Source organism: Acinonyx jubatus, chromosome X (assembly GCF_027475565.1).
Source record: "Acinonyx jubatus isolate Ajub_Pintada_27869175 chromosome X, VMU_Ajub_asm_v1.0, whole genome shotgun sequence".
NCBI classification, from domain to species: domain Eukaryota; kingdom Metazoa; phylum Chordata; class Mammalia; order Carnivora; family Felidae; genus Acinonyx; species Acinonyx jubatus.
The window spans coordinates 53,786,846-53,812,197 of NC_069389.1; the positions used below are offsets into that span (position 1 = coordinate 53,786,846).

General features: G+C 36.6%; 1 protein-coding gene across 8 annotated transcripts in view; it reads right to left on the reverse strand.

Moving 5' to 3' along the window:
- The window catches only part of OPHN1 (oligophrenin 1), a 573,279-nt gene that overhangs the window by 336,211 nt on the left and 211,716 nt on the right, over positions 1–25,352 (reverse strand). For 6 of the 8 annotated variants that reach the window (XR_008290128.1, XM_053202415.1, XM_053202413.1 and 3 more), the window contains one exon: positions 4,524–4,585. The exons of the other annotated variants lie outside the window; for them this stretch is intronic. Coding sequence is in view for 5 of the 6 variants with exons in the window: in XM_053202415.1 (XP_053058390.1) it covers positions 4,524–4,585 (62 nt within the window). In the remaining variant the exon portion in view is untranslated. The remainder of the gene's footprint in view (positions 1–4,523; positions 4,586–25,352) is intronic. 8 annotated transcript variants of the gene reach the window in all.

Sequence of the window (25,352 nt, forward strand, 5' to 3'; positions counted from 1 at the left end):
AACATTGACATTAATATGGTTCTAGAGATATAAAAACCCCATTTACAAATTGGACCCCTTGCTTAGTGGTCAGGCAGAGATACACAAAGTTTTGTCTTCAATATTAACCTCTTGAAAAATTACACCTGTCCAAGGCAGCAAGTGGAGTTTGTTTTCTTCACTTGTGTGAACCAGCTGTATTTTAATGGAGGACCTAAAAGAATACATCTGAAGGGCTGGATTTTAGGATCCATTGCATTAATTTTGATATGTTATAAGACAAGAAAATGAGGGACTGCCTTCCTTGTCAAATGAGACATAAAGTGTCAGTAAGACAAGATATATATTCATACCAAAAATAGAAAACAGAGTAAAGAGCCAGTTTTGACCAGTCCTGTATTCTCCATATTAAGAAGCAGTTTTTAAACTACCCACCAAAATGCATGGCAAGTTGGGGCATTAGTACATATTTTTTAGCTATGTCCTGCAGGCACTTTGGGTCTCCTGTTTTGTGTCTAGGTATGATTCAAAGTTCAACTAAATGGGCAAACTCTCACCCAATCAAAGCTCTACCAGAAGCCCTAGCACCAAAAATAAAGACACCAGTGATTCTGCTTGATCGAAAACAAGAATTATTCTATTAAAAGTACTAGCACATCTCTTTTGCCCAACACACTCTACAGTTATGAATTGTGAATTGTGTGACATCAACTTTGTGTACCTACCTGGAAACAAATTATGTCATTGCTATCATAGATCCAATACAGAGAGTCATTTTTCTTCTTTCCTTTTGTGGAACTTTTAAAACATGGCTACAAATTTTGTGACACTTCTCCTATTGAGGTGAGGCCTCTGCCCCCTCTATCTTTAATGAGAGTGAGTTCATTACTTCTTTGAACCAATAGAATACAGCAGAAGTGACACAATGTGACTTCTCAGACTAAGTCATAAAAGGCCAGCAACTTCCATCTGGTTCTCTTGGAACACTCCCACTGGGGAGCCCTGAGCCACTCTCTAAGAAGTTAGACTGCCCTGAGACTACCAAACTAGTGAGGCCAAACATACACATTCTGGTAAAAGTTATGTTCAGCCCAACCTTCCAGCCATCCCACTGAGGTGCAAGATGGGTAAGCAAAGCTGCTTTGGACTCTCCACATCAACCCACCTCCCAGGTGAACACCTCCATATGAAGCAGAAGAATCACCCAGCTGACCCCTGCCTGAATTCCTGAACCACAACATAATGAGATAAAATTAAATGGTTTTAGGTTAAGCCACTATGTTTTGAAATAGGTTTTTATGCAGCAATAGATAATTAGAAAAATTATTTCCACTTTCACCAAGGTAACACAAAAAAAGTGGTTACCTGGGACACACTGAAGAAGTTTGCTGTTGAATAAGAAGTGAACATGCCATTTCTAAGGAGAGTAATATGTGTCAAACCTCTATATGGATATTCAGCTGAGCCCTTGCATACACAGGCAACACAAGGATGGCACAGTACCAGTTTTCATGATTCAAAGGGGATTTTCTTGCATAAGCAGGTGTACCAGCAACTTTTCACACAGGGTCCATAAGACCACTGCTTTTTGTATGTTTGGCCCTAGGAAACTAGCATATGATTCACTGAAATTGGAGACCATAGATTTCCCTTAATCACATTAGCAATATTGCTCCCAGTCTCCTATAACACAAATAGATACTCTGAGCCACTTCCTTTTTTTGACACTCATTGGTAATTATACTACTTTCTGCCAGAAAACAGAGCTAGAGATATAGGAAATGGTCACACTGAAGCTTGGCTCTTTTTTTTTTTCATTTTGTTTTATCCTTAAATCCCTTAGAAGTCCAGCATCTACTCAAAAAAAGCCCTTTAAATTAAATATGACCTTTATTCCCCTTTCTGATCACTGCATCCATTTCATAAATTCTCTAGGAGAAAAGCTCCTACCTTCTAACTCAGGGTAGAATACCCAGCATGATAACTGATATTCTAAACATCTTAGGGAGTTTAACTAATCGGATTCTTATTGCATGAATCCCAAATTAACACTAGATAAAACATTTAGCAGATTAGAGATGGTACACAATCCAGCAGTGTAGGATTGTTTGTGAATCTTTTATTGTTAACTAACTACCAAAAAAAGGATTTGAAGATACACTGTTTAAAATAGCATGGTTCTCTTTAGGTCATTCTTGGCAGTCCTCAAAGACAGACCTTGCATATTGCTAATATGGTCCCCTTCAGAGTCAGAAAGGCACATAGGCAAGACTCCTATCCTTAATCATACAGGAAGTCTTTTATCCAGACTTTTCAAGGCCAACTTCTGAGGTTAATACAACATCCCACAGGGTACTATTTAAGAACACCACAGTTGGGAAATGCTTCCCCTCAATTCTTTCCTCCATAATTCCTTCAACAGTTTAAGTTCATTACAAGAATGACTAGACATTTGCAATTATCAGATGCTAGGGCTGTGAACTTCCTTCCTGTTCTTCTAAAGCTTCGTTTGGTCTCTTCTTATAGAAAGGATAAAAAGCTGTTTAATACCTCAGATAACCCAGATTATCCATACTGGGGTAAGGAGTCCTTTTACCACAGTTCTAGGAAAAGGGAGAGGTGCAGTCAAACAATGAATTCCTGGCACGTTGTGAAAGGCCCTCATTGAGCTTAACCTGCACAGCATTCCTAGAATTAAACGGGAAGTGGGGAGCTAAAAGTCAATACATGATTGAAAAGTTGTGGGCACAAAAGGGAACAACAATGAAAGACAGAAGAAAATGAGTCATTCCTGTGGAAAAGATCCAGCAAGAAGGGTGAGAAAAACAATATCTCAAAAGATGAGTCCTACTTTAATATTTTAGAGCTTTATAATTGGGTAAATAAAAGAGATAAACAACTAGGGCTGAAGGAAGTACAGTTGAGCTTTCTAGTGGTATCTGAATGAAAAGGAGTTGAATGCCTTTGAGATCAACATTGGCAATAGTCCACAAACTCTTCAGGCAGAAGAAAACAGTTAGTAGAGTGTAGATTAGCTAGTGGGTGGATATCTACCAGACTCCAGAGAAGCTACCCATATTGGTCCCTCCTTAGTATCCCTAGAAGCAATTCTCTTAAACTAAGAAAATTCCCAAGTCAAATTTCCACAAGCAGAATCGTGGGGGTAACAAAAGATAACTACAAACAAGACTTACTTAATAAGTGTTTTTTGCTACATATAGAACACTTCATTATATCATTTGGAGCTCTTACAACAACTGTGGGAGGTAGGGATTATTTTCCTCATTTTACATATGAAAAAAGAGAGACAGCAAAATACCATGATTAGTCTGAAATCAACAATTAGTGGCACTGCCATTATTGGAACCTAAGTCTCTACTTCCCCTACCTCCAAGCCCTGCAACCCCACTTCTCTAGGAGCCTAGATAAAATGATAGCACTATTCTGAAAAGCCAGTACCACACTGCTGGGAAGGATGAGTAATGACAGATTGAAGAACTCTGGCTATTGGATAAATGGACTTCACAAAACTGAACTGCCCACAGGAAAACAACTTATCAAGAAAGGCAAGATACACCTCTCTTTGCTCTCTACAAAGTTCCAACTTTACCCTCACACCCCTAATCAAAATAAATATTGACCAACTTAGGTACGTTCACATTAGGTACAAATAGGTCTGGGTTGGGGCCAAGGACTTCCATTTCTAACAATTTGCCAGGTGACATTAGTACTGCAGGTCTAGGGTCCACACAAAATGATTACTTTTTAAGCTGCTAAAATAGAGCTCACAAAAGAAGAAAATACTTAGGAACATATCTAATAAAATGCATACAAGAGCTATGTAAGAAACTCTGATAACAGAATTCAAAGAAGGGCTTAATAAATGGAAAGATAATCCATGTTCATAAATAAGAAAATACTTTTAAGATGTCAGTTTATCCCAACCTGTTCTATAGATTCAATGTAATCTTGATCAAATCCCAGCAATTCATTTGGTGGATGCTGACAAAATGGTTGTAAAGTTCACACCTAACATTAAGTCTTACTACAAAGCTACAGGAATCAAAATAGAAGAAAGGGATTATATGAAATCTCTGTTTCTATAAAACTAAAACTGCTCTAAAAATAAGTATATTATTTTAAAAAATAGACTTTAAATGTAAGGAAAGTTTTCACACAGATTTAAATAAAACAATTATATGTCAAATATAAATAAAACCCATATTATTATTTTTACAAACAGAGAAACAGATAAATAAATGGATAATATGTTTAAGAACACTAAAGGCCACAATTTCTTTGCACATGTTCAATAGCCTAGTTTAATGTCCTTTGAAACCCTTTCTCACTGATATGAAGAGGAATGGAGTTTCTACAATAATCTATCTCTAGCTAATGTTAAATTCCCAGGGTAAAAGCTTGAGACAGAATAACCAGATCTATTTCCTAAATATCTTTACTGTACTAAACAGCCATGAGACAAAATGGAAACAACAGAGTACCGATCCAATGAGTAAGGTCATGGCCCAGTGTTAGAGACCTACCATCATCATCCTTTCATTTTCTACTTCATTGAGCAATTCAGCAAATTCCTTGAAGGATTCAGCTAGAAGGATAGAATAAAAGATAAGACAAATTAATCACAGTACTTGATAGGGAGGTGGGCATAGACCTGTGTGATATGAGGTAGCGGGCAGTGCTCTGAGCCTGCCTGGACACTAGAGGAAGGTACCAACCAAAGGCTAACAGAAGAATGTGTTCAGTGCCTGTTGAATATCTTTTTGTTTTCATTTTCTTTCTTCTTCTTTTTTCTTCCTTGCCAATCCCTACCAAAGAGATTATTTTTCCTTCAGTTTTACTGAAATATAATTGATATACATACCACACAAGTTTAAGGATAGGATCTATTCTCTTAGCAACTTTCAAAATACCACATAGCCATACTAATTATAATTATCATGTTGTACACTACATACTCAGTTCTTATTTATTTTATAACTGTAAGTTTGTACCCTTTGATTGCCTTCATACAATTAAAACAACCCCCACTTCTGGCAACCACAAGCCTGATTTCTTTTTCTATGAGTTTGTTTTTCAGGTTCCACATATAAGTGAGATCATACAGTATGATTTTGTCTGATTTATTTCACTTAGCATAATACCATAAAGATCCATTCATGTTGTGACAAGTGGCAAAATATCCAACTATTTTATGCCTGAATAATATTCTAATACACATATATATGTCAATATACATATATATGTATATCATAACTTTTTAATCCATTCATCTATCAATGGTCATTTGTTTCCCATGTCTTGGCTATTACAAATAATACTGCAATGAACACAGGAGTGCAGATATCTCTTCAACATAGTGATTTCATTTCCTTTGGATATATACTCAGATGTGGAATTGCTGCATCATAAGGTAATTCTATTTTTAATATTTTGAGGGACCTCCACTCTATTTTCCTGAGTGGTTGTACTAATTTACATTCCTATCAACAGTGTGCAAGGGTTCCCTTTTCTCCACATCCTCACCAGTATTTATCTCTTGTCTTTTTGATGACAGTTATTCTAACCACAGTGATATCTCTTTGTGGTTTTGAATTGCATTTCCCTTATGATTAGTGAAGTTAAGCAAGTTCCATGTACCTCTTGGGTATTTTAATATATTATTTGGAAAACTGTTGATTCAAATCGTTTGTTCATATTTAACTGAATTTTTTGGAGGTTGTTTGTTTTGCTATTGAGTTATATGAGTTGTTTTTACGTTTTGGCTATTAGCCCTTTATCAGATATATGATTTGCAAATATTTTCTCCCATTCCATAGGTTACCTTTACATTTTGTTAACTGTTTCTTTGGCTGTGCAAAAGAATTTTGGTTTGACATAGTCCCACTTGATTTTTTATGTTGTTGTGCTTTATGTGTCATATCAAAAAAAATATTTGCCAAGACCCATATCAAAAAGCTTTTCCTATGTTTTCTTCTAGGAATTTTATGGTTTCAGGTCTTACATTTAAGTCTTTAATCCATTTCAAGTTAACTTTTATGAATAGTGTAAGATCAGAATCATACTTTTCCATGTGAATATCCAGTTTTCCCAGCACCATTTATTGAAGAGACAGTCTTTTCCCTATTGTATATTCTTGCCTCCTTTGTCTTAGTTAATGGACCATATAAATGCGGGTTTATTTCTGGGCTCTCTATTCTGTTCCACTGATCTATACGTCTGTTTCTGTGCCAGTACCTTACTGTTTTGATTACAACTTTGTAATATAATTTGAAATCAGGGAGCATTAATGCCTCTAGCATTGTTCTTCTTTCTCAAGACAAATTTTAGGATTATTTGTTGTAGTCTGTGAAAATGCTATGATATTTTGTTAGGGATTAAATTCAATCTATAGATTGCCTTGGGTAGTGTGGATATTTTAATAATATTAATTATTCCAAGCCATGAGAACTATCTCTTTCCATTTATTTGTTTCATCTTCAACTTTTTCATCAATGTCTTATAGTTTTCACAGTATAAGTCTTTTAGCACCTTGGTTAAATTTATTCCTAAATACTTTGGTTATTATGCCCTTGCAAATGAAATCATTTTCTTTATTTCTTTCTCACATAATTTATTTTTTGTTTTTTTTTTAAACTTATTATCCTCTTCACTCATTTCTTTCACCTTGTACCCCACATTTTTTTTTTTGGTGAAGTCTTTAGGATTTTGTCTGTTTAAAATCAAATAGAGGAGAGGGAAGATGGCTGCGTAGGAGGACGCTGGGCTCACTGCGCATCCTGCTGATCACTTAGATTCCACCTACACCTGCCTAAATAACCCAGAAAACCGCCAGAGGATTAGCAGAACGGAGTCTCCGGAGCCAAGCACAGACGAGAGGCCCACGGAAGAGGGTAGGAAGGGCGGCAAGGTGATGCAAGCTCCACGGACTGGCGGGAGGGAGCTGGGGCGGAGGGGCGGCTCGCCAGCCAAGCAGAGCCCCCGACTCTGGCTTGCAAAAGCGGAGAGGCCTGACAGACTGTGTTCCCACAGCAAGCGCGACTTAGCATCTGGGAGGTCATAAGTTAACAGCTCTGCTCAGAAAGCGGGAAGGCTGGAGGACAAAGGGAGGGAGAGCTGCTGAGCCCCCGGATGACAGACCTCAGTTTGGTGGGGAACAAAGGCGCTCCCCAGCACCATCTCCCCCGCCCATCCCCCAGCCAAAATCCCAAGGAGAACCAGTTCCTGCCAGGGAACTTGCTTGCTCTGCGCAAACACCCAACTCTGTGCTTCTGTGGAGCCAAACCATTGGCAGCGGATATGACTCCCTCCCGCTGCCGCTGCCACAGGGCCCCTCCTGAAGTGGATCACCTAGGGAGAAGCTAGCTAAACCTGCCCCTCCTGCCCCTGTGCACCTTGCCTACCCACCCCAGCTAATACGCCAGATCCCCAGCACCACAAGCCTGGCAGTGTGCAAGTAGCCCAGACCGGCCATGCCACCCCACAGTGAATCCCGCCCCTAGGAGAGGGGAAGAGAAGGCACACACCAGTCTGACTGTGGCCCCAGCGGTGGGCTGGGGGCAGACATCAGGTCTCACTGCGGCCCCGCCCACCAACTCCAGTTATACACCACAGCACGGGGGAAGTGCCCTGCAGGTCCACACCACTCCAGGGACTATCCAAAATGACCAAGCAGAAGAATTCCCCTCAGAAGAATCTCCAGGAAATAACAACAGCTAATGAGCTGATCAAAACGGATTTAAATAATATAACAGAAAGTGAATTTAGAATAATAGTCATAAAATTAATCGCTAGGCTTGAAAACAGTATAGAGGACAGCAGAGAATCTCTTGCTACAGAGATCCAGGGACTAAGGAAGAGTCACGAGGAGCTGAAAAACGCTTTAAATGAAATGCAAAACAAAATGGAAACCACGACGGCTCAGATTGAAGAGGCAGAGGAGAGAATAGGTGAACTAGAAGATAAAGTTATGGAAAAAGAGGAAGCTGAGAAAAAGAGAGAGAACAAAAATCCAGGAGTATGAGGGGAAAATTAGAGAACTAAGTGATACACTAAAAAGAAATAATATACGCATAATTGGTATCCCAGAGGAGGAAGAGAGAGGGAAAGGTGCTGAAGGGGTACTTGAAGAAATTATAGCTGAGAACTTCCCTGAACTGGGGAAGGAAAAAGGCATTGAAATCCAAGAGGCACAGAGAACTCCCGTCAGACGTAACTTGAATCGATCTTCTGCACGACATATCATAGTGAAACTGGCAAAATACAAGGATAAAGAGAAAATTCTGAAAGCAGCAAGGATAAACGTGCCCTCACGTATAAAGGGAGACCTATAAGACTCCTGACTGATCTCTCTTTTGAAACTTGGCAGGCCAGAAAGAATTGGCACGAGATTTTCAGTGTGCTAGACAGAAAAAATATGCAGCCGAGAATCCTTTATCCAGCAAGTCTGTCATTTAGAATCGAAGGAGAGATAAAGGTCTTCCCAAACAAACAAAAACTGAAGGAATTTGTCACCACTAAACCAGCCCTACAAGAGAACCTAAGGGGGACCCTGTGAGACAAAGTACCAGAGACATCACTACAAGCATAAAACATACAGACATCACAATCACTCTAAACCTGTATCTTTCTATAATAACACTGAATGTAAATGGACTAAATGCGCCAATCAAAAGACATAGGGTATCAGAATGGATAAAAAAACAAGACCCATCTATTTGCTGTGTACAAGAGACTCATTTTAGACCTGAGGACACCTTTAGATTGAGAGTGAGGGGATGGAGAACTATTTATCATGCTACTGGAAGCCAAAAGAAAGCTGGAGTAGCCATACTTATATCACACAAACTAGACTTTAAATTAAAGGCTATAACAAGAGATGAAGAAGGACATGATATAATAGTTACAGGGTTTATCCATCAGGAAGAGCTAACAATTATAAATGTCTATGCGCCAAATACTGGAGCCCCCAAATATATAAAACAACTACTCATAAACATAAGCAACCTTATTGATAAGAATGTGGTAATTGCAGGGGACTTTAACACCCCACTTACAGAAATGGATAGATCATCTAGACACACGGTCAATAAAGAAACAATGGCCCTGAATGAGACATTGGATCACATGGACTTGACAGATATATTTAGAACTCTGCATCCCAAAGCAACAGAATATACTTTCTTTTCGAGTGCACATGGAACATTCTCCAAGATAGATCATATACTGAGTCACAAAACAGCCCTTCATAAGTTTACCAGAATTGAAATTATACCATGCATACTTTCAGACCACAATGCTCTGAAGCTTGAAATCAATCACAGGAAAAAGTCTGGAAAACCTCCAAAAGCATGGAGGTTAAAGAACACCCTACTAACGAATGAGTGGGTCAACCAGGCAATTAGAGAAGAAATTAAAAAATACATGGAAACAAACGTAAATGAAAATACAACAATCCAAACGCTTTGGGATGCAACGAAGGCAGTCCTGAGAGGAAAATACATTGCAATCCAGGCCTATCTCAAGAAACAAGAAATATCCCAACAACAAAATCGAACAGCACACCTAAAGCAAATAGAAGCAGAAAAGCAAAGGCAGCCTAAACCCAGCAGAAGAAGAGAAATAATAAAGATCAGAGCAGAAATAAAGAATATAGAATCTAAAAAAAACTGTAGAGCAGATCAACGAAACCAAGAGTTGGTTTTTTGAAAAAATAAACAAAATTGACAAACCTCTAGCCAGGCTTCTCAAAAAGAAAAGGGAGATGACCCAAATAGATAAAATCATGAATGATAATGGAAATATTACAACCAATCCCTCAGAGATACAAACAATGATCAGGGAATGCTATGAAAAATTATATGCCAACAAATCGGACAACCTGGAAGAAATGGACAAATTCCTGAACACCCACACTCTTCCAAAACTCAATCAGGAGGAAATAGAAAGCTTGACCAGACCCATAACCAGCGAAGAAATTGAATCGGTTATCAAAAATCTCCCAACAAATAAGAGTCCAGGACCAGATGGCTTCCCAGGGGAGTTCTGCCAGACGTTTAAAGCAGAGATAATACCTATCCTTCTCAAGCTATTCCAAGAAATAGAAAGGGAAGGAAAACTTCCAGACTCGTTCTATGAAGCCAGTATTACTTTGATTCCTAAACCAGACAGAGACCCAGTATAAAAAGAGAACTACCGGCCAATATCCCTGATGAATATGGATGCAAAAATTCTCAATAAGATACTAGCAAATCGAATTCAACGGCATATAAAAAGAATTATTCACCATGATCAAGTGGGATTCATTCCTGGGATGCAGGGCTGGTTCAACATTCGCAAATCAATCAACGTGATACATCACATTAACGGAAAAAAAGAGAAGAACCATATGATCCTGTCAATCGATGCAGAAAAGGCCTTTGACAAAATCCAGCACCCTTTCTTAATAAAAACCCTTGAGAAAGTCGGGATAGAAGGAACATACTTAAACACCATAAAAGCCATTTATGAAAAGCCCACAGCTAACATCATCCTCAACGGGGAAAAACTGAGAGCTTTTTCCCTGAGATCAGGAACACGACAGGGATGCCCACTCTCACCGCTGTTGTTTAACATAGTGCTGGATGTTCTAGCATCAGCAATCAGACAACAAAAGGAAATCAAAGGCATCAAAATTGGCAAAGATGAAGTCAAGCTTTCGCTTTTTGCAGATGATATGATATTATACATGGAAAATCCAATAGACTCCACCAAAAGTCTGCTAGAATTGATGCATGAATCAGCAAAGTCGCAGGATACAAAATCAATGTACAGAAATCAGTTGCATTCTTATACACTAACAATGAAGCCACAGAAAGACAAATAAAGAAACTGATCCCATTCACAATTGCACCAAGAAGCATAAAATACCTAGGAATAAACCTAACCAAAGATGTAAAGGATCTGTATGCTGAAAACTACAGAAAGCTTATGAAGGTAATTGAAGAAGATTTAAAGAAATGGAAAGACATTCCCTGCTCATGGATTGAAAAAATAAATATTGTCAAAATGTCAATACTACCCAAAGCTATCTACACATTCAATGCAATCCCAATCAAAATTGCACCAGCATTCTTCTCGAAAGTAGAACAAGCAATCCTAAAATTCTTATGGAATCACAAAAGGCCCCGAATTGCCAAAGTAATTTTGAAGAAGAAGACCAAAGCAGGAGGCATCACAATCCCAGACTTTAGCCTCTACTACAAAGCTGTAATCATTAAGACAGCATGGTATTGGCACAAAAACAGACACATAGACCAATGGAATAGAATAGAAACCCCAGAACTAGACCCACAAACGTACAGCCAACTCATCTTTGACAAAGCAGGAAAGAACATCCAGTGGAAAAAAGACAGCCTCTTTAACAAATGGTGCTGGGAGAACTGGACAGCAACATGCAGAAGGTTGAAACTAGACCACTTTCTCACACCATTCACAAAAATAAACTCAAAATGGATAAAGGACCTGAATGTGAGACAGGAAACCATCAAAACCTTAGAGGAGAAAGCAGGAAAAGACCTCTCTGACCTCAGCCGTAGCAATCTCTTACTCGACACATCCCCAAAGGCAAGGGGATTAAAAGCAAAAGTGAATTACTGGGACCTTATGAAGATAAAAAGCTTCTGCACAGCAAAGGAAACAACCAACAAAACTAAAAGGCAACCAACGGAATGGGAAAAGATATTTGCAAATGACATATCGGACAAAGGGCTAGCATCCAAAATCTATAAAGAGCTCACCAAACTCCACACCCGAAAAACAAATAACCCAGTGAAGAAATAGGCAGAAAACATGAATAGACACTTCTCTAAAGAAGACATCCGGATGGCCAACAGGCACATGAAAAGATGCTCAACGTCGCTCCTCATCAGGGAAATACAAATCAAAACCACACTCAGGTATCACCTCACGCCAGTCAGAGTGGCCAAAATGAACAAATCAGGAGACTATAGATGCTGGCGAGGATGTGGAGAAACGGGAACCCTCTTGCACTGTTGGTGGGAATGCAAATTGTGCAGCCGCTCTGGAAAGCAGTGTGGAGGTTCCTCAAAAAATTAAAAATAGACCTACCCTATGACCCAGCAATAGCACTGCTAGGAATTTATCCAAGGGATACAGGAGTACTGATGCATAAGGGCACTTGTACCCCAATGTTCATAGCAGCACTCTCAACAATAGCCAAATTATGGAAAGAGCCTAAATGACCATCAAGTGATGAATGGATAAAGAAATTGTGGTTTATATACACAATGGAATACTACGTGGCAATGAGAAAGAATGAAATCTGGCCTTTTGTAGCAACGTGGATGGAACTGGAGAGTGTGATGCTAAGTGAAATAAGCCATTCACAGAAAAACAGATACCATATGGTTTCACTCTTATGTGGATCTTGAGAAACTTAACAGAAACCCATGGGGGAGGGGAAGGAAAAAAAAAAGAGGTTAGAGTGGGAGAGAGCCAAAGCATAAGAGACTGTTAAAAACTGAGAACAAACTGAGGGTTGATGGGGGGTGGGAGGGAGGACAGGGTGGGTGATGGGTATTGAGGAGGGCACATTTTGGGAAGCGCTGGGTGTTGTATGGAAACCAATTTGACAATAAATTTCATATATTAAAAATAAATAAATAAATAAAATATATATTTAAAAAAACAAAAACAAAATGAATAAACATTAAAAAAAATAAATAAAAAAAAATAAAATCAAATAGAGATAATGTTACTTCTTTCTTTCCAATTCTGATGTCTTTTCTTTCTTTTTCTTCCTAATTAATATGGCTAGGACTTCCAATACAATGTTGAACACTTGTCTTGTTCTTGATGTTAGAAAGAAAGCTTTGGAACTTTCACAACTGAATATGATGTTAGACGTGGGCTGTCACATACTGCCCTTATTATACTGAGGTACACTCCTTCTATGTCTAATTTGTTGAGAGTTTTTACCATGAACACGTATTAAATTTTGTCAAATATTTTTATCTATTATTTTTATTGATGGTTAATCATAATGCAAATAGTTTTTATTTGTTATGTTTACTTTACCATTATGAAATATTCATTTCAGGATACCTTTAATTACTGAACTTTCCTAACAAATTTGAAGTGTTATTTGATTTGTACAAATTTCCAAACTTTCCAACTTTCCAAAACGCATCAACTTTGTTGAGTAAGGTACTTCGAAAGCCCTGACTTATGACTAAACAATAACAATGAGATGATGACTGGCATTTATTTAGTCCTGATGACTTTAGTCCAGCATTTAGGTCCTATAGTGCAATTACTATAAAATTAATCTCTTTACCCCACCTTTTTAGCATTTTATTTTATTTTACTTTTTTTTCATGATGATGTGTATTATTTAATCCCCATATCCTATTTCACCAATCCCCCCCATAATCCTCCCCTCTGGTAACCCTCAGTTTGTTCTCTATAATTAAGAGACTGTTTCTTGGTTTGTCTCTTTTTTCCTTTGTTCATTTTTTTTTTGTTTCTTAAATTCCACATACAAGTGAGATCATATGGTATTTGTCTTTCTCTGACTGACTTGTTTCAATTACCAATATACTTTCTAGATCTACTCATTTCATGGCAAGATTTTCTTCTTTTTATGACTGAATAATATTTCATTACACACACACACACACCCCACATCTTCTTTATCCACTTATCTATCAATGGACATTTGGACTGCATTCATAATTTATCTATTGTAAATAATGCTCCAATATATATAGGGGTGCATATATACCTTTGAATGACTATTTTTTTTTGCATTTTGGGGGGTAAGTACCAGTAGTGCAATTACTGGATAATTGGATAGTTCCAGTTTTAATTTTTTGAGGAAACTGAATACTATTTTCTACACTGGCTGAACCAGTCTGCATTCCCACCAACAGAGCAAGAGGATTCCTTTCTCCACATCTTCACCAAGACTTATGTCTTGTATTTTTCTATTGTAGCCATTTTAACAGGTGTGAGGTGATATCTCATTGTAGTTTTGATTTGCATTTTCCTGATGATGAGTGATGTTGAGCATCTTTTCATAAGTCTCTTGGCATTTGTATGTCTTATTTGGAAAAATGTCTATTCAAGTCTTCTGATCATTTATTACTATTTTTTAAATTTAAATTCAAGTTAGTTAACATACTATACTCTTAGTTTCAGGAGTACAAGAATAGGTATTAGCTCTTCTTTAAATGTTAGGTAGAATTCACTTCATATATGAATTCTGGTCCTGGACTTTAGCGTTTGGGAGTTGTCAAATGGCTTTTCTGCATTGATTGAGATGATCATTGACTTTTACCTTTCATTCTATGAATGTAATATATCAAATTTATTGATTTGCACTTATTCAACCATCTTTGCTTCCCAGGGATGAATCCTACTTGATCCTGATTATTCTCCTTTTAATGTGAGTCTGAATTTTGTTTTCTAATATTTTGTTGAGAATTTTTGCATCATCATGCATCAGTAATATTGGCCTATGGTTTTCTATGAATTCTTTCATAGTTAATATTTTATTAATCCTCATAGGCACCCTTAGGAGTAGCCAGGACTTTTCTCATTTCATAGACAAGCAAAATGATTAGCAAAGTGGGTTTTCCCTGTAAATGGGTTTTCCGTGTAAAAAAAAAAAAGTGGAACTAAAATCTTGAGATTTGAGTTTGAGTCCCTGCTCCACTACTTACCAACCTAGACAAATTTCTCAATTTAGTCTTTCTATGCCTCAATTTCGACATCTGTAAAATGAGCATATTAGGAATTATTACATCAGAGTAGTTATGGAGATATAATTGACGAATGAGTTGTGTTTTTTTCTTGTTTTTAGAAGCACTATGGTTGAGTAAAAAGCACATTTGATGTACTAACTGTGACCTTTGATAAGTTACTCAAATTCTCTGAGACTCACTTTCCTTACCTAGAAATAATAATTCCTATCTCACAGGGTTCTTTGATGAGTAAACAAGATAACATCAAATATAGCTCCGAGAACACATGATAGCCAATCAATACATGTTAGTTGTGTTTCTTCCTTGGTATAAGGCAGTTATACTTCACCCTGGCAACACGTTAGAATTATCTGGGAATCCAATAAAAAAAAACAATAGGGTATCAATATAATAAAAAAAAAAACAAGACTCAACTATATGCTGCCTACAAAAGATTCATTTTATACCTAAAGACATCCTGAGTCTGAAAGTGAGGAGAGGGAGAACCATCTAACATGCTAACAGACACCAAAAGCTGAAGTAGCCATACTTATATCAGACAAGCTAGATTTTAAACCAAAGACTGTAACAAGAGATGAAGAAGGGCACTCTATCATAATTAAGGTCTATATTGATCAAGAAGATCTAGTGATTGTAAATATCTATGCCCTCAATTGGAAGCAGCCAGATATATAAATCAATCACAAACATAAAGGAAATCATTGAAAATAATAAAATAATAGGAGACTTTAACACCCCACTTAAAGCAATGTACAGATCATACATGCAGAAGATCAACAAGGAAACAATGGCTTTAAATGACACACTAGAGCAGATGGACTTAACAGATATATTCAGAACATTTCATTCTAAAGCAGTGGAATACACATTCTTTGCAAGTGCACATGGAGCATTCTCATGAATAGATCACATGCTGGATCACAAATCAGTGCTCAACACGTACAAAAATACTGAGATCATACCATGTATATTTTCAAGCCACAACAATATGAAACTTGAAGTCAACCACAAGAAAAAATTTGGAAAGACCACAAATATACGGAGATTAAAGAACCTCCTACTAAAGAATGAATGAGTTAACCAGGAAATTAAAGAGGAAATAAAAAATATATGTGGAATCAAATGAAAAAGAAAACATGACAGTCCAAACTCTTTGATAGCAAAGGCAGTCAGAAGGAGGAAGTATATAGCAATACAGACTTAACTCAAGGAGCAAGAAATGTCTCTAACACACAACCTAACCTTACACTTTAAGGAGCTAGAAAAACAACAGCAAATAACGACTAAAGCCAGGAGAAGAAGGGAAAAACTAAAGACAAGAGCATAAATAAATGATATATAAAAAAATAGGAGAACAGATCAATGTAACTAAAAGCTGGTTCTCTCAAAGAATTAATAAAATTGATAAACTCTAAAGCCAGACTTATCAAAAGAAAAAGAGAAAGGACCCAAATAAAACCACAGATGAAAGGGGAGAGAATACCAATACCACAGAAATACAAACAATTATAAGAGAATATTATGAAATATTATATGCCAACAAACTGGGCAATCTGAGAGAAATGGACAAATTCCTAAAAACATACAAACTACTAAAAGTGAAACAGGAATAAATAGAAAATTTGAACAGATCCATAACCAGCACAGAAATTTAATCATTAATCAAAAATCTCCCAACAAAGTCCAGGGACAGATGGCATCCAAGGGGAATTCTACCAAACAGTTAAAGAAGGCTTAATACTTATTATTCTCAAACTGTTCCAAAAAATTTAAATGGAAAGTTTCCAAACTTATTCTAGGCCAATATTACTTTGATTCCAAAACCAGACAAAGACCCCACTAAAATAGAGAATAACAAGCCAATATCCCTGATGAACCTGGATGTGAAAATTCTCAACATGATAATAGAAAATCGAATCCAACAGTACATTAATAGAATTAATGTAATAGAATTGACCACAATCAAGTGGGATTTACTACCTGGCTGCAGGGGTGGTTCAATATCTACAAATCAATCAACATGATACACCACATAATAAAAGAACGGATAAGAACCTCTTTATATCCTCTCAATAGATGAAAAAAAAAAGCATTTGACAAAACACTTTCTTGATAAAAACCTTCAAGAAAGTAGGGATAGAGGAAACATAACTCAACATCATAAAGGCCATATACAAAAGGCTTACAGCTAATATCATTCTCAATGGGAAAAAACTGAGAGCTTTACCACTAAGGTCAGGAACATGACAGGGATGTCCACTCTCACCACTGTTATTCCACATACTACTGAAAGTCCTGGCCTCAGCAATCAGACAACTAAAAGAAATAAAAGGCATTCACATTGGCAAGGAAGATGTCAAACTTTCACTATTTCCAGATGACAAGATACTCTATGTAGATAATCTGACAGACCCCACCAAAAATTTGCTGTAACTAATACATGAATTGAACAAAGCTGCAGGACATAAAATTAATGTACAGAAATCAGTTGCATTTTTATACACCAATAATGAAGCATCAGAAAAAGAAATCAAGGAATCACCCCCAGTTACAATTGTACCAAAACCAATAAGATATTTAGCAATAAACCAAACCACAGAAGTAAAAGATATATACTCTGAAAACTATACAACACTTATGAGAGAAATTGAAGAGGACACAAAGATATTGGAAAAAATCCCATGCTCATGGATTGGAAGAACAAACATTATTAAAATGTCTATATTACCCAAAGCAATTTACACATTTAATGCAATCCTTATCAAAATACCACCAGCATTTTTTACAGAGCTGTAACAAACAATCCTAAAATTTCTATGGAACCATAAAAGTCTTTAAATAGCCAAAGAAATCCTGAAAAAGAAAAGTGAAGCTGGAGGCATCACAATTCCTGACTTCAAGCTATATTGTAAAGCTGAAGTCATCAAGACAGCTTGATACAGGCACAAAAACAGACATATATGTAAATGGAACAGAATAGAAAACCCAGATATGGACCCACAATAATATGGTCAACTCACCTTCAACAAAGCAGGAAAGAGTATCCAATGGAAAAAGGCAGTTTCTTCAACAAATGATGTTAGGCCAACTGGACAGTAATATGCAGAAGAATGAAACTTAACCACTTTCTTACACCATACACAAAAAGAAATTTAAAATAGATGAAAAACCTAAATGTAAAACATGAAACCATCAAAATCCTAGAGGAAAACACAGGTAGTAAACTTTTTGACCTCAGCCAGAGAAAATTCTTACTAGACACGTTCTTGGAGGCAAAGGAAACACAAGCAAATATGAACTATTGGGACTTCATTAATATGAAACGCTTCTGCACAGTGAAGGAAATAATCAACAAAAATAAAAGGCAGCCTATGGGATGGGAGAGGATATTTGCCAAAGACATATGTGATAAGGGGTTAGTATCTGAAATATATAGAAGACTTATCAAATTCAATACCCAAAGAACAAATAATCTAGTTAAGAAATTGACAGAAGACACAAATAGACACTTTTCCAAAGAGGACAAACAGATGGCTAACAGGCACATGAAAAGATGCTTAACATCACTCATCATCGGGAAAAACACAGCAAAACCATGAGATACCATTTCACACCTGTCAGAATGGCTAAAACTAACAACACAGGAAACAACAGATTTGGCAAGGATGTGGAGAAAACGGAACACTCTTACAATGTTGGTGAGAATGCAAACTGGTGTAGCCACTCTGGAGAACAGTATGGACGTTCCTCAAACAGTAAAAATACAACTACCATATGATTCAGCAATTGCACTACTAGGTATTTACCCAAAGAATACAAAAATACAGATTCAAAGGGGTACATGCACCACAATGTTTATACTGTGTATAACAGCATTATCAACAATAGCCAAACTATGGAAACAGCCCAAGTGTCCATCCACTGATGAATGGATAAAGATATGCTGTGTATGAGCTTGTGTGTGTGTGTGTGTGTGTGTGTGTGTGTGTGTGTGTGTGTGTTAAGCTTTCATTACTTTTGAAGGCTGAGTAATATTCCATTGAAAGCTGAGAAATGTTCCATATTGGATATGTATAATATATGTAATACAATATATGGAATATTATATATATATATATATAATGGAATATTACTCAGCTATCAAAAATGGAAGCATACCATTTGCAACAACGTGGATGGAGCTGGAGTATATTATACTAAGTGAAATAAGTCACTCAGGAATACAAATACCATATGATTTCACTCGTATGTGGAATTTATGAAACAAAACAAAAGAATATATGCAAAGGGAAAAAAAGACAGAAAGGGAAGCAAACCATATGAGACTCTCAAGGATAGAAAACAAACGGAGGGTTGATGGATGAACATGTGTAAGGGATGGGCTAGATGGGTAATGGGTATTAAGAAGGGCACTTCTTATGAGGAGCATTGGGTATTTAAACGTAAGGGATGAATCACTGAATTCTACTCTTGAAACCAACATTACACCGTATGTTAACTAACTAGAATTAAATAAAATTTTGGAACAAAAAATAAATACATAAAATGTTTTTAAAGAACAAAAAGAGCAAATAATCTGAAGTAAATACAAAACTTTAATTTTTGAATAGTAGGCATATGTGTATTAATTGTATCTTTGTAATTATATTTTCTTTATATATTATCTTTCATTTTGTTTCCATATAATTACAAAAGAAATACAGCACAGCAGGACTTTAAAAGATAAACATAATAAAATCAAATAAGCAAAAAAACCAAACCACTTGAAATAGAATATACAACTGTGTACTAGCCATTGTTGATTTATCCAAGAGGGGTATCTTCCAGTCATTAGAGGAGGGATCTTTCAGTGTCAACAACTCAGGTCTTCATTAGTCTACTTAGAATCCTAAGCAAGTGGTATACACTGCTAGGTGTCAGCAGATCTCCACTCAACCTGATAATACAAGGCCAGTCAATAGTACCATGCTTCACATCCTTGTAAATCTTATATAACATATTCTTATACCTATGGGGGCCTGTGCTTCCTCTCAACCACCTCCACAGTGATCCTTAAAACCCCTATTCATTACACAGAGATCTTCCCTTAACCTGATACTCTTCACAGAATTCTTTCCTGTCCTTTCCTGAAGCTAAGACCTGACTTTTTCTTCTCTCCCTGAAGCTGTCTTAAGGGAAGGAGGATGTTCATTTTCCCATACTTTATGCACCTCTGCACAAAGAGATAATTTTGTTAGTATTACCTTAATGTTTCATTCCCATTTCCAGGTAATTTTTCCTTAAAAAAATAGCATGAAGTTAGTTAAGCTTAAAGACTCTGAGATCAGATTGCCTGATCTTGAAGTCTGGCTACACCATTTTCATAGCTATTTGATCTGGGCAAATTAGTAATTCTTTTGTATCTCAATGTCCTCATTTAAAAATCAGAGATTAGGGGCGCCTGGGTGGCTCAGTCGGTTAAGCAGCCGACTTCGGCTCAGGTCATGATCTCGCGGTCGGTGAGTTCGAGCCCCACATCGGGCTCTGTGCTGACAGCCCAGAGCCTGGAGCCTGCTTCAGATTCTGTGTCTCCCTCTCTCTCTGCCCCTCCCCTGCTCACGCTCTCTCTGTCTCAAAAATAAATAAAAACATTTTAAAAAACCCTAAATCAGAAGATAAATGTAAAGTGCCCACACATAGAAGAAAATAAACCTTACCACTTCTCCCCCCCATCCCAACTTTCTACACTTTTAGTGCCAGTTCTGTGATCTACTGGTGAGGTGACTGGGCAAGTAACTTCTCCTTCCTAGACTTCATGGTCTCCAGATATTAAAAAAAGAGAAGTTAAATAGTATTTAGCGTCCCTTCAAATTCTGGTAACTACTAGTTTAAAGTTCAAAACTTCTCACCAGAAACAGGAAGAATATTATCAAATGGTATCTGATTTAAAGAAAACTTCTTGAAAGCCTAGAAAACAAATATAGTCATATTGATATTTTAAATCAAAAATAGATTTCCCTTCCCAAGAGAACTGGATAACTAATCAAGAATTCCTAGCACCAAAGAAACTAAGTGCTGGGTCAATACAGGACACCAGATAATGGCACTCTTTCCTTCTGAGGATCAACTTGCTCATACTCAAGGAGGTCACCTTTGGAAACACTGCAAATTGAAAGCTCAAGCTCAACATAAAGAAAAAAAATAATTTAATCAGGAAGAGTAAATAGGAAAACACAGAAATGTTTGCAGAACTCCTGTCCCCAAATACTGTATGCTACTGAAAAAATTAATAAAGGCAAACCTCATTAAAGTGGACTCAGGATTCTAGAAGGGGAGGCTGGAAAGGTGGGGGTTGGCATATTCAATGTCAATTACAGGAAATATCATCAGTTACAGACCCCATAACAGAAGAATCCTCAGTGGGAAAGAATCATCAATTACAGGCTTCAGCAGGGAAAGATGTATATTGCATCTACTACAAGAAATCAACTACACACGCAAATCGGCCAAGGGGAAACAGCTATCACCCACTTGCTTTTCTCCAGTGGACTTTAACAGCCCCTCCCAACTTCCTTCTTATCTATAAAATGTTTCTTTCCTTTGCTTGTTGAATTTGCTTATGGTTTTTCCATAACCCCCTTTTCCTGAATTGCAATTCTCTCTTATTCCTGAATAAATCCATTTTTGCTGGTTAAAAAAAATGGCTGTTTTATTGTTAAGGTTAACACTACAAAAGGAGTCGGATTGTTTATTTGAGCACTTTTCCAGGCAAGATCAGTTTGACTCTAAAAGAAATGTGATGCATATAATATTGGAACATTTAAAGGAAAAGGTTAATTTCATGAAACATAAATGGATAAAAGCCCTTTGGTTGACAGCTTAATACTCATAATAACTTTATGAGGGACATGTAATTATTCCTAAATTGAACATGAGAATACTAAGGCTCACAGAAGCTAAGCAACTTGTTCAAAACCATACAAGAAGTAAATGACAATGCTACATTACAAATTCAGACCTGTCTTGCTGCTAGAGTCTTGCCATTGTCACACTGCCCACAACTCTCCAGGTAGAGGTAACCAAAGATTAGGTTACTAAATATCATCTGAATAGATCATCAGAGATGGGGGAAGCTACTACTACCAGCAGGTATGTGTTTAAAATTAGTCAGGTTTAACAGGCACATGAAAAGATGCTCAACGTCGCTCCTCATCAGGGAAATACAAATCAAACCACACTCAGATATCACCTCACACCAGTCAGAGTGGCCAAAATGAACAAATCAGGAGACTATAGATGCTGGCGAGGATGTGGAGAAACGGGAATCCTCTTGCACTGTTGGTGGGAATGCAAACTGGTGCAGCCACTCTGGAAAACAGTGTGGAGGTTCCTCAAAAAATTAAAAATAGACCTACCCTATGACCCAGCAATAGCACTGCTAAGAATTTACCCAAGGGATACAGGAGTACTGATGCATAGGGACACTTGTACCCCAATGTTTATAGCAGCACTCTCAACAATAGCCAAATTATGGAAAGAGCCTAAATGTCTATCAAAGGATGAATGAATAAAGAAATTGTGGTTTATATGCACAATGGAATACTACGTGGCAATGAGAAAGAATGAAATATGGCCCTTTGTAGCAACGTGGGTGGAACTGGAGTGTGTGATGCTAAGTGAAATAAGCCATCCAGAGAAAGACAGATACCATATGGTTTCACTCTTATGTGGATCCTGACAAACTTAACAGAAACCCATGGGCAAGGGGAAGGAAAAAAAAAGAGGTTAGAGTGGAAGAGAGCCAAAGCATAAGAGACTCTTAGAAACTGATAACAATCTGAGGGTTAATGGGGGGGTGGGAGGGAGGGGAGGGTTGATGATGGGTATTGAGGAGGGCACCTTTTGGGATGAGCACTGGGTGTTGTATGGAAACCAATTTGACAATAAACTTCATATATTGAAAAAAAATAAAATAAAATTAGTCAGGCTTCATCATTCATGAGGAAAAAAATATTTGACAATATTTATATTTGGCTAAATAGTTACGTAACTTTTTTAAATTGAGATATTATTTATATACCATAAAATGTACCATTTTAAAGTACACAACTCATTGGTTTTTAGTATATTCTCAAAGTTGTGCAACCACCATTGCTATTCCAGATCGTTTTATCACCCCTAAAAGAAGCATTAACTCATCAGCATCACTCCCCATTCCCATCTTCCTCCTGTATTCAGTCAACCACTCACCTACTTCCTATCTCCATGGATTTGCCTACTCTAGACATTTTACATAAATATGAAATCATACACTATGTGGTCTTTTGTGACTTTCTTTCACTTAGCATAATATTTTCAGGGCTATTCCATGTTGTACTATCAATACTTCATTTTTTATTACCACATAACATTCCATTGTATGACTATATCAGATTTATTCAACCATTTATCAACTGAAAGACACGGTGTTACCATTTATTGGCTATTATGAATAATGTACCCATGAATATGTACGTACAAATTTAGTGTGGATTTTTTTCGTTTTAGGGGCGTGCATAGCTAGGCATGGAATTGCTGAATCTTATGGTAACTCTATGTTGAACTTTTTGAAGAACTGACAAAATTGTTTTCAAAATTGTGTAGAACACAATTTTCTATGAACAATGCAACGTATGAAGTTTCAAATTTCTCCATGTCCTAACCAAGATTTGTTATTACCTTTTTGTTGCCCACAATCCTAGTGGGTTTGAAGTGGTATCTCATTGTGGTTTTGCTTTTACCCTAATTCCTAATGTTACTGAGAATCTTTGTCTGTGTTTATTGGTCATTTAATTATCTCCTTTGTATGGAACTAGAGTGTATTATGCTAAGTGAAATAAGTCAGTGAGAGAAAGACAAATACCATATGATTTCATTGATATATGGAATTTAAGAAACAAAACAGATGAACATATGGGAAAGGGGAGAAAAATAGAGAGAGGGGAACAAGCCATAAGAGACTCTTAAAGATAGAGAACTAACAGGATTGATGGAGGGAGGTGGGGGGGTGTTAAGTAGATGATGGGCATTAAGGGGGGCACTTGTTGGGATAAGCACTGGGTGCTACATCTAAGTGATAAATCACTAAATTCTACTCCTGAAACCAATACTACTACACTATATGTTAACTAACTTGAATTTAAATAAAATATTGCAAGAAAAAACATTTATCCAATCACTTTGCCCATTTTGTAACTGGGCTAATTGTCTTTATTATTGAGTTGTAAGAGTACTTTATCTACTCTGGACAAAATGTCCCCCTTATCAGATAGATAATTTGCAAAATTTTGGGGCACTGTGTGTGTGACTTTCACTTTCATTATGGTGCCCTTTGAAGAACAAAACTTAAAATTTTGTTGAAATCCAATTTATCTACCTTTTCTTTTATTGCTTGTACTTTGTTAGTCTTATGTAAGAAACCACTGCTTAGTCAAGGTTGTGAAGACTTATATCTTTTTTTTCCTACTAAGAGATTTATAATTTTAGCTTTTACATTTAACTGTTTGATCCATTTTGAGTTAACTTTTGTATGGTATAAAGGTCCAACTTCGTTTTTTCACTTGTATTTATCCTATTATCTCAGCACCATTTATCAAAAAGACTATTCTTTCCCCTAATTAATTATTTTGACACTCTTGTCAAAAACCGATTGGCCATATAATAAGGGATTGTATTTGGACTCTTATTTTTATTCTATTGATCTCTGTATCTGTTCTTATGCCAATACCAAACAATTGTGGTAATAGTAAAGAACATACAAAGGAGTAATGAGTTTTGAAATGGGGAAGTATGAGTTATCCAATATTGTTCTTTTTCAAGATTATTTGGCTATTCTAGGCCCCTTGAATTTCCATATGAATTTTAGTACCACCTTGACAATTTCTGAAAAAATAGCTGCTGAGATTTTGATAGGTACTACACTGAATGTGTAGATGGATATGGGGATTGTTGCCAATTTAACAATATTAAGTCATCTGACACATGAACATGGGATGCTTTTGGTTTTTGTATCAGGGTAATGCTGGACCTACAGAATGAGTTGATGGGATATTTTTCAATTAAAAATTAAATCGCTTTATTTGTTATAGGTCCAGTAACATTTTCTGTTTCACCAGTTTTAGTAGTTTGTATATTCCTAGGAACTTGATTTCACTAAGGTTATCTTATTTGTAGGTATAGACATGTTTATACTATTTCCTTATAATCAGTTTTACTTCTGTAAGGTCATGAAGTAATGGCCTGTACTTCATTCCCAATTTTAGTAATTTAGTATTGCTCCTGGTTAGCCTAGCTAAGGGTTTGTCAATGTTGTTTAACTTTTCAATAAGCAAATGTTTGGTTTTATTGTTATCTATTGTTTTCTTATTGTCTACTTCATTAATGTCTTCTCTATTCTTATTTCATTCATTCTGTTTGTGTTGGACTTTGCTCCTCATTTTTTTCAGTGACTTAAGATAAAATGTTCTGTTATTGATTTGGTACCTTTGTTCTTTCTTAAAGTAGGAAATTTGAAGCTACAAAGTTCCTTCCATTCATTGTTTAGCTGAATTCCATAAGGTTAGATATACTATG